General features: G+C 42.4%; 1 protein-coding gene across 1 annotated transcript in view; it reads right to left on the bottom strand.

Annotated features, from left to right (window-relative positions):
- abca5 (ATP-binding cassette, sub-family A (ABC1), member 5) overlaps positions 1 to 13,715 on the bottom strand; it is a 116,948-nt gene that overhangs the window by 69,254 nt on the left and 33,979 nt on the right. Inside the window, exons 4-7 of the mRNA XM_084322613.1 lie at positions 13,016 to 13,189; positions 12,419 to 12,516; positions 7,987 to 8,213; positions 5,621 to 5,762 (exon numbers count right to left, since the gene is read on the bottom strand). Of these exons, the coding sequence (XP_084178739.1) occupies positions 5,621 to 5,762; positions 7,987 to 8,213; positions 12,419 to 12,516; positions 13,016 to 13,189 (641 nt within the window). The remainder of the gene's footprint in view (positions 1 to 5,620; positions 5,763 to 7,986; positions 8,214 to 12,418; positions 12,517 to 13,015; positions 13,190 to 13,715) is intronic.

The raw sequence follows: 13,715 nt of genomic DNA, 5'->3' as shown, positions 1-13,715 counted from the left end.
GGTGCAGTCGTAATATGGGCGAAGGCCAAACGCACGCGCGTCCACGCGCATACATGTTCCCTCGGTTGCGCACAGAAGGTGATAAGTGCCGGCAACGAGTCATTTTTGTGTCGTCGCGCCGGCACTTACCACCTAGACTTTGCATAATAATAGGATGCGCGCACTTCGGCCTCAGTGACGAAGCCCAAACGTCGTTTGACCGCGTATGCCCAGCACTGCACCCCTGGTTAGATCGGACCATGTATTGGGTTGGAGGGGGGTAAGACAGATTGGAGAGGTGTGGGGTGGATAACAAGAATGGAAGGGGGGTTGGAACATGACTGGGAGATTGTTTGAGGGGGAGGGGATCATTATTCCACAGATTCATAGGACAACCTCTAATGTTAAGAGTGAGAGGTTAATGTCTGATGGCGTGTAGTCACCTGATATAATTGGGAAGTAAATTTGAGGTTCAATCCCCAGCATGCATTGCGTTCAACAACTGAGTCAAACTGTGAGTTAAGTCTGGAGTAAGAGCTTCTTGCACTGCGGTCCGAGGCTTTCAGGCTGATTGATTGATTGATTCAAGAGGTTTATTTGTCACATACATACCAGGGCATACACTGAAATGCGGGTGGCCATGCCCGCATCGATTGTGCAATAATACTAATAATAAAATAGACGTAAAAAAACAGGTAATAGGAACCCGGACCATCAACAAATCAATCTTAACTATATTCACAGGACATACTTGACTCCTGTAAGACTGAACAGAATGGGCCTTAAACAAGACTCAAAATGCTCCCAATGTACAAATGGAGACGAAGGGACATTTATGCACATGTATTGGGACTGCCCACCAGTTAAGGCATTCTGGAAAGATGTGACCCATCAATTATCAAAACTCGTATCTTGGAATATACCAGTACACCCCTCTGTATTACTATTGAATGATGTTTTTGAGTTTGCAGTAAATCCACAGCTAAAGAGAAGAGATTGGTTTTATCGGGTATCACAGTAGCTAAAAAACTGATCGCATCACACTGGTTTCAACCGGAAAAAATTTGCAGGAAGGTTTGGTCTCTTACATATCTCGATGTGATTTATCAAGAAATATCTACAGCAAGAATTCTGGGTCTCAACGAATCCAAAATGTCAATGTGGTTAGAAGTGGTGGAGAGAGGGATCAAATTGTGATATTCCTAAGTAAGGTCTTGAATGTGAAGATAAATAACGCCCCAATGGCATGTGTTTTGGGTATAGTACCGAAAGGGATTAAACTGCCTAAATACCGGGGAATGTGGTATAGAATGGCCATGATATCAGGATGTAGAATTGCATTACGACATTGGAAATCACCTGTTGATATTACTTTTAAAGAATGGATGGAACTAATGTTCCGGACAGCATCATATGAAAGGGTGACGTATAGAGTCGCAGGGAGAGAGGATATTTTCGCTGAGGTATGGGACAGTTTTCTACACCTGACTGAACGGTCTGGGGACAAATGATTAAGATGGGATTACAATATTATCAAGGATGAATATGAAAAAGGGGATTTGATCTGATGGTACTTGTGCTTTATAATGTATTGTGTATATATGTACATATATTTTATGTCCGGATGGTGTGTCTATGGAACGGTCACTGTCTCTGTCACACTCACATGTGCGCAGGTATAGCCGCATACAAGTATCTAGGATACACATATTCATATGTGTACATAATAGGTTTACACACACTCATATACACAAGGATAAGGTATACACGTCAGGGGCACACATACATGCACATACTCATTTATAGGAAATAGGCATACACATACCTACATATACACATAGTTGAAATATAAGCTTTCACTGACACATAAGGGGGATACACATGTATATAGGAGACACACACATACGTAGCTGAGACGCACATATATATACACATCTGAAATATACACTCACATAGGGGGCAGAGGCACACATGGATACGAAACACACACAAGAGATAGGAGTACAGTCACATACCAGGAAGATGCACACACACACATATGAGGCATGTACACATGCTTACGTGATACACGTACCCACATACATGTGTCGGAGACATGCGTGCATGCATGTTATCATGCACAACTGCATATGTCTGGGGCGCTTTCTCTCACATGCAATATGGAGAAGGGTGGCATCCCGATAGAGGATGCAGCACATACCTGCTCGAAGGTAGTTCGGTCTACATGCAAGGTATATATATCAGGAATGTATACGCATAATGTATAGTATAGTATGTTTCTTTTTTCGTAAGTCTTTTTTTATTTTCCATGTCAGTTATTAATGTATTTGTATGAGTCCTTTACATGTTTTGTATGTTCTTACAAAAAAGAAAAAGGCAAATCCTGGAAATTGAATATGATGATGTGGAAAGAGATGTTTGGAATGTTGGAGAGATTTGTGCAAAAAAAAATAATATAAAAAAAAAAAAAAAAAGTGGTGGAGAGAATAAAAGCTAGCTTATAATGGTAGTGTCTGGTTAGAGTGAGGGATAATGGAGGTACTATCCAAGGAGGGGTCCGGGAGGGGGGGGTTCGAGCTGGAGCATATGTGTGTAGGGTTTTAGAAAATAGGTATTAGGGGTATATCCTGTATAAGGCATTTGTATAATTGGTAATTTCGTTGGATATACACTATATACGTTAAAATATTATTATAGACTTTTTTTTGTTTTCTGTTTCTGTACTTGCATGTCATTTTAGCCACCTTGTCTGTTAGTTTCATTATGCATTATGTGTTGAGTACTGACTTTTAATAATTTTTGTTTTGCAATAATAAAAAAAAAAAAAAAAAAAAAAAAACAGGTAATAAGAAGATATAAGATGTGCATGATAAAAATAGACATGCTAAATTCCTGAGAAGGCACTGGGTCCTATGTACACTACTATACAATATACAGTTTTAACTCATTATGCTATACTTGCTATATCTAAACCAGGGGTGGGCAATTATTTTTCCCGGGGGGCCGAATGAGCAACTGAAAATATGTTGGGGGGCCGGGCCAAAATTCCAAACTCAATTATGCATAATATAAATTTTATTTCTATATAAAAAGTAGTAAATGGCATTGTTTTGACCCCTGGTAAGAGTGTATGTTATTATTTGGCAATTAAAAGGTGAGGTTAGCTTTCAAAAATATAATTTATTCAAATAGAATTTATTTCCAAAATGATAAACAAAATGTGAAACATTAATAACAAAGGGCATTTTGAGTTTCATATACTATTGAAACAAGGATTTTCTTAGCTTTCTAAAGACATCACATCATCTTATAGCAAAAATAAACAAGACATGTCACTGAACTGTGTAAAGAAAAGTGTCCCAGTTTTGTAGCCTTTTTTACTTTACATGCCTATATTAAACATTTAATGTTTTCAGAACTGTGCAAAAAAAAGAAAAAAAAAAGATCAAGTGTCCCATTTCACTTGTTATATTTCCACATTTTAGTGTTCTTCAGTTCTTTTTTTTCATTCAGTGTGAGAAATCCAGTCTCTGTTGAGCTTTAACAAGTCCATCAAAGTCAGGTTGCATGTCTGAGGTGGAGATGCGAAGCACAGCTGCCAGATGTTCATCAGTGAGAGAGGATCTGTACCTGGACTTGGTAAACGTCATGACTGAGAATGTCTGTTCACATATGTAGGTGGATCCAAAGAGAACCAACATCGTCTGAGCATGTCTCCTAAGCGTATACTGTGCGTGTGAACGTTGACATGAAAAAAAAAAGTAAAAAAAAATAAAAAATAAAAAATTAAATAAAAATATTTTTTTTTATTTTTTTTTTATTTTTTTTTATTATCATGTAATCTTTCGCGGGCTGGTCAGAATCATCCCGCGGGGCGGGCCGTACAATGCCCAGGTCTGATCTAAACTATACTATACAAGAACCACATCGGTTCTTTCCTTAAAGTGACCTTTATATTCCTCATTCCTTTAAGTGACCTTTCCATTTAGTTTAAAGTGACATTTTGTTTAAAGCGATTGTTGGCTATATTGAATTGAAGGCTATATAGAATGTAGCCGTTAGGGCGGGTGATCAATGCAGTTTAAATTTCAAATTACAATTTTGGACTCCCACGATCATGAAAACAAGATGATCTAGATAAAAACCATTACTGTGCCACATACCGTGTTGTCTCTCGTTTTGTCTTGTCTTGTAAATGCAGCGCACCCTTCCTTCACAGCAGTGAGCGAGCAATCCTAGTAGCCATTGCTGAAGGATGATTCCTATTTTTTTTACTGCCTTCTTCTCCCTATGTGGTGCTCAGGTGGTACTTTTGCCAGAGAGTAGCGTGAGGTAAAACTGGAATGGATGGTTTGGTTCTCCATAGAAAACACCAGCTAGCTGCTAAATCCAAATGAATGCCAGCCCTAACGCGTGTAGCTTTTCTCCAACGCGTCCGTGTTTCCGGGTTCCAGTTTTGCGCTCTGATTGGCCAGGTCATGTGACATGTGCGCCAATCGTGGGACGGCAAGTTCTGCGCCTATTTCCGGGTCGAACAGCCTGCAAACTACCTAACGCCTAGTTTATCACTGGTTAAGCTTAGGCGACTCTTTCGCAGTTGGTTAAGGTTAGAGTTTGGAATCAGGGCAGGCGTTCTATCGCCATGCTCTAAAACAAACTCTAACCTTAACCAACTTCGAAAGAGTCGCCTAAGCTTAACCAGTGTAGAAACTTGTGGTCGCACGATTGGGCGTACATGTCACATGACCTGGCCAATCAGAGACGCGGAAACACGAACGCGTTGGAGAAAGGCTACAGGCAGCCCTAACATCTTAAAAATGTTGTGCAAAACCATCCTCTCATGCGTAAATGATGTGTGGTTGTTGATATGAGGTCATTTGAACAGGTAACGGGTTGCTGTTGTCCCTGTGATTAAGCATTTATTTAGCATTAGAAGCATACATTTCGCCATTATCGGTGGTAATTACAACAGAAACAAACCCTGCGTTCTAGTTTCACCTGCTTTTTAGTAAACAATTATTATTATTATTATATATTTTTTACTTTCTCTTTTTCCCCCTTTCTTTTTCCATCTTTCCCCCACCCCAATGTTAGTCGTTATGCCAATTCCCAATCCCCTTCCTGGTCATTGCGTGCTCTGCCCCCTACTGTTGTCGGTCTGGGAGGGCGGAGACTATCACATGCTTCCTCCGACACATGTGTAGCCAATCCCCACTTCTTTTCACCTGGCAGCGCGGACTCTCACTGGGGGAGTGTAACGTGTGGAAGGAGCACACTACCTCTCCCAGGACCCGACCTTGCTGTGCGGGCGCCCCGACCAAACTGTAGGAGTCGCTGTTTTACAACGACCAGGACCCACCCTGGTGTTAGTATGGACGGTCGGCCAAGCCGGAAGCACCACAGCTGGATTCAATCCCACTATCTCTGTGGTGGTAGACAGACGCTTAGTCCGCTGCGCTACCCGGCCGCCCGGTAAACAATTATTTTAGCGTTCAATCATGTAAAATAAAAAAATAAATCTCTCCAGAAATAGCACATTGAATATAGCTGGAGTGCCACAGGCAACTAGCACTGGCCCTGTGACTGGCCCCTGCTCCATGTAAACCGGTGAGTGTAGCGCCGGCGTCATCGAGCTACTCACCGATGAGATTCCGTAGAGGAATATTAGAGTAAAGACGACAAAGAAGTCACTCTTGGGGAAGAGAGCAGTGTAGGTGGCGATGATGGACATCAGAAAGGCCATGGTGGTCACCAGCGCAGCGTACAGCAGGCCCCACGACAACCTGTTGAGAAGGACACCAAGACAGTAAGAGGGATGTGGAGTAGGAGGGACACACAGGAGGGATAATTCAGATGGGAATGTGGCTCCAGAGGTGGGAGTGTTAAACTACAAAAGACCATCTATGTTCACCTGTTAAAGAGGTCCTTAGAGACTTGGAAACTGAACACACCATGCTTCCCCAATGTTTTCAACTGTTGTGGTCGCACTCACCACACCAAAAATTTTACTATTTCAGTGAATCAATAGTCTTCCTGAGTTACAAGCAGCCAGATGGTCTGTCCTCTGCAGAAAAAGGGCAGCTATGGTGTGTAAACAAAGCACAAAGTAGCAGCCCGCGGCTCCTCAGCTCACCTCAAGATTCCCCCAGACCACCCTCCACACCGTGGGACGGTGCTGTGAAACACATTGGAACCACACAATACCTAAATCTCTGCTCCTCCTCTAGGGCTGGTCCCTCTTACGTTACGTTCGGTTGATTTGGTATTTTACAATTTTACAGATGTGTGTGTAGAATTTTAAACAATAATATATCGTTCCCCAGCAGCTCCCCGCATGGATTTGTTTTGAAGAAACAAGGGGAGGGTTAACGACCCCTGCTAACCATGAACGTCAAGTTGTATCTGTTGTTGATGAAGCACATTGTGTTTGGAAAGGCAGTGGATCAGACCCAGTGGCACACAATGTAAACACAATACAGAGGCTGCCGACAGTCTTGTCGTGGTTCTCATCTTCTCATCCATTATCATGCGTTTGCAATAATCCTGCCAAGGTGTGAACCATGAATTGATAACGATATATTGATGTTGAAATTCTACATTTAGGGCCTTTAAATCAATAAAATGGTTAGTCGATAACATCCTTCTCACTAGAGAGAACAGCCCTATCCTTCTCAGTAGAGAGAACAGATCAAATCAAATCAAATTTATTTATAAGGCCCGACAACACACGTTAATGTCCCCATGGGCCGTAGAGGTCTTCTTTAAACAAGTCAAGAAGAAAACATAACAATAAGTCAAGAACAGAACAAGAACACCATAAGGTCCAAAAAATTTAAGATAAATGCAAATAAATGAAAGAATGCAAGCACTCCCAGACATACCCCACGCGAAGGTAAGGAAAAACTCACTAAAACCTAACAATAGGGAAAAAAGCTCCACAGGCAGTGTGGAGGAGAGAAACCTTAGAAGGGCCATTCAAGGGGGGATCTCCCTTCTTAGATGTTGGTGATAGTAGTGTTGCAGACGGACAGTTGGTAAGCATGCACTCATGTGTGTAGTGAAACACAGATGAGTGCATGCAATAGCAACTGAACATTTTGAAAGATTAAAGATAGAGCTAATAGCGATAGCAAATGAACATTTTGAAAGATTAAAGATAGAGCTGATAGCGGATCTATTTGAGGCACAGGGGCGGCGCAAAGAGGGTCACGTCCTCCCCGTCTTAGTCACGGGACATTCAACACTCCGGTCATTGCTCAGGGACAGCCGGAGACAGAGAACAGCCCTATCATTCTCACTAGAGAACAGCCCTATCCTTCTCACTAGAGGACAGCCCTATCCTTCTCAGTAGAGAGAACAGCCCTATCATTCTCACTAGAGAACAGTCCTATCATTCTCACTAGAGAGGACAGCCCTATCCTTCTCACTAGCGAGGACAGCCCTATCCTTCTCAGTAGAGAACAGCCCTATCCTTCTCACTAGAGAACAGCCATATCATTACCACTAGAGAACAGCCCTATCCTTCTCAGTAGAGAACAGCCCTATCGTTCTCACTAGAGAACAGCCCTATCCTTCTCAGTAGAGAACAGCCCTATCATTCTCACTAGAGAACAGCCCTATCCTTCTCAGTAGAGAGAACAGCCCTATCCTTCTCACTAGAGAACAGCCCTATCATTCTCACTAGAGAACAGCCCTATCCTTCTCAGTAGAGAACAGCCCTATCCTTCTCAGTAGAGAACAGCCCTATCATTCTCACTAGAGAACAGCCCTATCCTTCTCAGTAGAGAACAGCCCTATCATTCTCACTAGAGAACAGCCCTATCATTCTCACTAGAGAGAACAGCCCTATCCTTCTCACTAGAGAACAGCCCTATCCTTCTCAGTAGAGAACAGCCCTATCCTTCTCACTAGACAGCCCTATCCTTCTCAGTAGAGAACAGCCCTATCATTCTCACTAGAGAGAACAGCCCTATCCTTCTCACTAGAAAACAGCCCTATCCTTCTCACCAGAAGGCTGTGTCGTAGAGACCCATCATGGTCATGGTGTCCTTCAGCCGGTGCTCCTTCTCCGCCGCCACGTTGACGATGAGGAAGGTGACGAAGGGCGTGAAGGCCAGGACCAGATAGATGGAGATGAGCGCGTGGGGGAACTTCTGAACCTCCACAGAGCCTGGCTGGCCCATCATGACCACCCGCAGGTCCATTTCACTCCACACAGAGCGCTTCGTCTGCATCTGGACACAGGAGACGGGACAGACTGAGGCTGAAGGGGGAGCTCCTTCTCAGGGTATCTGCAACTTTTGCTGGCGATTAAGTTAACAGACTAGTCTAGACACGGAAAGACACCAGATACAGATGTAACGGAACGTAAGCCATTATCGTCCACTCAGAACCAACCTATCCAAATTCGGCCACGCCCCCTTTTGCGTGGCATTCTGGGGCTTTACTCAAAGCCCAGTCGGATTTTGACATTGAAAGGTAGGTGATGTGAAATAATACTTATTTTAGAGTATATATATCAAATTCCACAAGTATTCATCTATATTTAGTCATCCAAAGACTATTAGATATGAACGTATGTTACCAGTAAGAAGTGGGAATCTCTAGAATGTGTTTGGGGCGACGGGGGTCTAACGTTATGTACACTATCTTTCTGTTGTCAGTAGATGGCAGCATTGGTTTAGAAGGTGAAAATGGTATGTCAAAACAAAATGACTACAAGTCCCAAGACCTTTGGCACCTTAAGGCCCTCCCATAGTCGAGCAGACTGTACACAGAGCAGACTCCGCGGAGGTCCGCGCGGCTCTTTGAGCTTTGATCTCAGCGGACAGCAGACCCACAGGTGCGAAGCTACTATTTTCTGACTCGCGGACATCCGCGCCGCTGACTTGGTGTCAGACATCGAACTGCATTTAATGTGACGCCGATCTGCATTTTACTCTGACCACTCGCTCCGTGCCAAGAGAGATGTTTGAATGGCTTTTCTAAATGAAGTGTGTAAAATTGCCAGTTTTATTTCGAAATATTGGAAACGGAGATAACATAGAATGTTATCTCCGTTTCCAATATTTTGAAATAAAACTGGTGCTTTTATTTCATGCAATGTGTGTTTGTCATTTCAGCACCAGCGCTGTCCACCTCAAGCCTATACGGTACATTGCATCTCGCTGCCTATATACCTGTTATTCAAGTGCGTAAAACTGCCCGTTTTATTATCGAAATATTGGAAACGGAGATAACATACTCTTTATTTTGACATCGGATGACGACGACATGACAGAAGTTGAACAGCGTGGGGACAATTGTGTAAACTGGCGCGTGACATGTAGGAAATTGGTCCGCGGAGGTCCGCTCGACTATGAAGGCTCAAAGAGTCGAGTGGACCTCCGCGGAGTCTGCTCTGTGTACAGTCTGCTCGACTATGGGAGGGCCTTTAGTTCACAGGTCAGCACCGGATTAAAGGTGAGGAAAACGCGATCTGAACACGGGGGCGTTAAACTATTAATGCGACCTCAGTACAGTGACCGAGAATGGTCACCTAATTATCTTAACAAAAGTGCATCATTAGCATTATGTTTGTTGTCTAAAGGGAAACATAATGGTACAATTTAAGATTTTAAATGTTATCCGCATATAAAAGGACAAATAAAACATTTTTTAAAACAAACCTCAATGAAAACGGCGCAGGGTAAGTTATATTCGCTATTGTTATGAACGTGTTATCCACTAAATGTATTCATCTAGCTACTAACTGTGGAGACTGATGAATTACAGATAAAGAAATATAGCAGGTTTAGCAGATATAGCAGACAATTGGTTACAACAAATTTCCAAACAGGTGTTATTTGGACAAACTGACTACATATTTGGAATCTAAATGGGTACATTGTCGCCTGAAAAAAATATTAAAACTGTAAAATAATGGTCCTAGGTCATACGTTAAAACAGCGTTCGGCCTTGGTAAATAGTCGGCATATCTGCCCGACTATGAAAAAAGAACGCCAGCTAGTTGTTAGTGTGTATGTTGCATAGCAACCGCCTTGCAGTGCAGGCAGCCAGGAGCACCTACCGGTATTTTATTTTGAACATTATTATTTACTAATAAAAGAGTTACTAATAACATAAACATTTAAATTCAAGTGTGTCTTACTTTCATATTGCCATAGCCTACTTGGTAACCATTTTATAAAAGCAATAGCTCACTTCAGACTATGGCAAATGGTTAGTATACCCCGCTTCGCGTCAGGCCGAACTACGCCCCTTAGCTGTGCTATATATAACGATATACCATGGCCTGTCGTGAGATATTGCTTAAATATGCAACACCTATACAAAGGTAGAGGACCCCCCCCCCCCAACGATAAGTTTAATAAATATTGAAATGTGCAAATTGCTGCTTTTATTTGCCACCCTGGAACGTCCCATGGCTTCAACGAGAAACGCTAACAACACTGTTAGGAATCTATGCTATACCTCTCTGTACTATAAGCTGACCTTTGACATATTGCATCTCTGTGTGAACTCCTCAGCATGCAACAATGAATTGTGTGCACCATGTAACTCTGTTCCAAACCACAGTGGCTTCCTGTCATCGTGTGGGAACAAGGGACCAGCCCTGTGGGTGTCTGGGGTTACACACCTGTGGTTAACCCTTGTGGTTAACACTTAGTAGGCGAGGTCCATCGTGTTTCTGATAAGTCAAGTCTAGATACTTCCCTGTGTCAATTTATTACCTAGTGTGTATTTGTACTCTGCTGTGTAATAATAATAAAAAAAAAAACTTTATTTGTATAGCACCTTTCATACAAGAATTGCAGTTCAAAGTGCTTCACAACAGCAAAAAAGGCAGGAATAAAATGAGCAAAACAGACAAAGTCAAGGTAAGACATAGAACACCAAAACACAGTCCCCCACATTAGGATCCAACATCCCAACAGGCCTCCCTGTTTACAGCTTGACTGATAATAGACAATTGTAAAATGATAAAAGAGTAGCAAAATAGTGCAATAGTGTGTAGTGCAATAAAACAGTTAGTAAAATAGAATAGACAGAGTAAAATAATACAATGGTGCAGTTCTGAGAATAGACGTCACAAAGGCGTTGGAGCAGCCCACACCATCAACACAGGATATAAAGACAGCTGTCTCTGCCTGTACGTTACTGCAAACTTGTGCGTGGTTTAACCCTTGCACTGCCGCACTACCAAAACGGTTAACCCTTTCACTGCGACAATACACAGAAGGTTAACCCTTTCACTGCCACACAACAGCCGGCGACCGGCGATTGTGTGATAGTAAAGGGTTAACCTTCTGTTGTGTGGCAGTGAAAAAGGGTTAAGGTGCCACACAATCCTTCTGTCCAGGGGTTCCGACCCGTTGTCTCGCTAGGACAACCCCAATAATATATATATATAAGAGTAAAATGATGCAATAGTGCAGTTCTGAATTACAAAACCTGTGTACTCGATAACCTCTAGAACCTGTGACTCTGCCTTGGTGTCACTCTGTTCTCTGAGCTTGCAATTGCTTTGGGTAAAACCATTTATTGACGAACTGCTGCCACTGGTCTGCTGGTCCATCACAACCAGGGGTGCAGTCGTAATATCAGAAGTGCCTGTACGCTGTTTAAATGACGGCACGTGCACGCGCGCGGGCACAGAACAGATGATTATTATGCATAAATAGTAGGAAACATGTTTGTATAGGAAATTACTAGTTTTAGTTTAGTTTTTGTAAACATTGCCTTAAAATAGAGAAGCTGAAAAAGGTAGCAGGATGTAGCATTCAATATATAAAGAAATTATATTGTCAACAGATATGGTTGAAAAACAAACAATGTTTTAAATGTAATTGTAGATACAATATTGTAGTTACAATTTCTTTAATTGAATTAACTTAAACTAGAAAAGTAAATACAAACTAAATTAACAATGTAACTTATAGTTTACAGAAGGACAGTTTCCTTCTGAAGCACAACTTAAGAAATGTCTCATCCTTCCAGTCGGGACCATTTGTCACATAGTGAGAGCTCCACAGCTCAAGCAAACCCCCACCAATTGGTACAGGGCTTGTATTTTGGTTTTGCACTTCTCGTTCTTTGTTATGCTATTGCTATGCTATTGTGATGCAAAGACTAGGTGATAGCTGAGTACCGGTACTTGGCGCATGGCGCGACGAGTCGAGTGAAAGTTGTGAACGCATTTTTGTGTGCACGAGCGTGCACATCCGTGCGCGTACTTCTGCTCAGAAAAGTGCTGGGATGGCGTGGTACCGCATGGGACCACCACTGCACCACTGATCACAACTAAATTAATAACAAACGCTATAATTTAATTTTAAACTGAAGGACACATAAAAACAACATTTAAAAATAGTATCCCTTCACAGTTAAGTGGATTCTACAGCGGAGAGCTTTCTGCTGATCCGTCAGCTTGCCTCACCTGGATGATGGCGGCGTCAATAAGAGACTGCAGGCGGATGAAGCCAGAGTACCAGTAATTGGCCGCTCTGCAGTTCACTGAGCTGGAAAAGCAGTTTGCTGGGAGAGGACAAACACAAAGACAACTTCTATTATTTACTAATGAAAGTAAGGATGGCCACTGCGGTCGGTCTGTTCAGTGCAGTATCCAATTATTAGACCGTATTACTTGAAAAGATGTGGTCGCACACAATGAAATAGTTATTTTATTCTCATGCCTGTGATAGAAAGAATGCTTTCAGCCCTCTGGCCTTCGTCAGTGTCTGTGATAGGCACATCAAACATGCATTCAGTAAAGAATCCTTTTCATTCTGTGCGACCCAATCTTTACAAGCAACGTAACTTATTTGCTCATTCCTTTTCACACAGCCTCGACCAAGAGTTGTGCACACGTGTGCAAGACATAACACACACAAGCTTGTATTTGTGAGTTTTAAAAGTTAATGTAGGCTACATTTAGACATGTTTGTTTAAGGAAACGTCTCAGGAACCAATGGGTCCATTTACCTCAGAGTATTTTTACAAAACTTGTGATCTCATACCAGCAGTTTTTTCTTACCAATAGATTCGGTGTAATCGCTGGGTAGGGGCAGTTGGTTGTATGGGAAACGTAGTCTGTAGGAAGTAGCAGAACTGTCCATGAAGACCACGCCAACGTAGCCTGAGGGCTCATACAGGCTGGCGTTCTCCAGGTCCTCTTCACTGGAGAACATCTCCAGACGATCCTGTATGTCTGCAAATGCAAAGGAGAGGGTGTAACGTTAAACCATGCATGCCCAGTAGTGTCTGCAATCAATGGGTTTCGTATGAGGTAGTGGTGCTCCCTCGTAGGTGGAGGGCTGGTAGCTGAAACGCTGGTGAAATATAGGCTGATAGCTGAAACATGGGTGTAATATAGGCTGATAACTGAAACATGGGTGTAATATAGGCTGATAGCTGAAACATGGGTGTAATAAAGGCTGGTAGCTGAAACGTTGGTGTAATAAAGGCTGGTAGCTGAAACGTTGGTGAAATATAGGCTGATAGCTGAAACATGGGTGTAATAAAGGCTGGTAGCTGAAACGTTGGTGTAATAAAGGCTGGTAGCTGAAACGTTGGTGTAATATAGGCTAGTAGCTGAAACGTTGGTGTAATAAAGGCTGGTAGCTGAAACGTTGGTGTAATAAAGGCTGGTAGCTGAAATGTTGGTGTAATAAAGGCTGGTAGCTGAAACATGGGTGTAATAAAGGCTGGTAGCTGAAAAGCTGGTGTAATATAGG

The sequence above is a fragment of the Notolepis coatsorum genome, assembly GCF_963971535.1.
Source record: "Notolepis coatsorum genome assembly, chromosome: 10".
In the NCBI taxonomy this organism is placed as follows: Eukaryota; Metazoa; Chordata; class Actinopteri; order Aulopiformes; family Paralepididae; genus Notolepis; species Notolepis coatsorum.
This window is presented reverse-complemented; position numbering and strand designations above follow the sequence as displayed.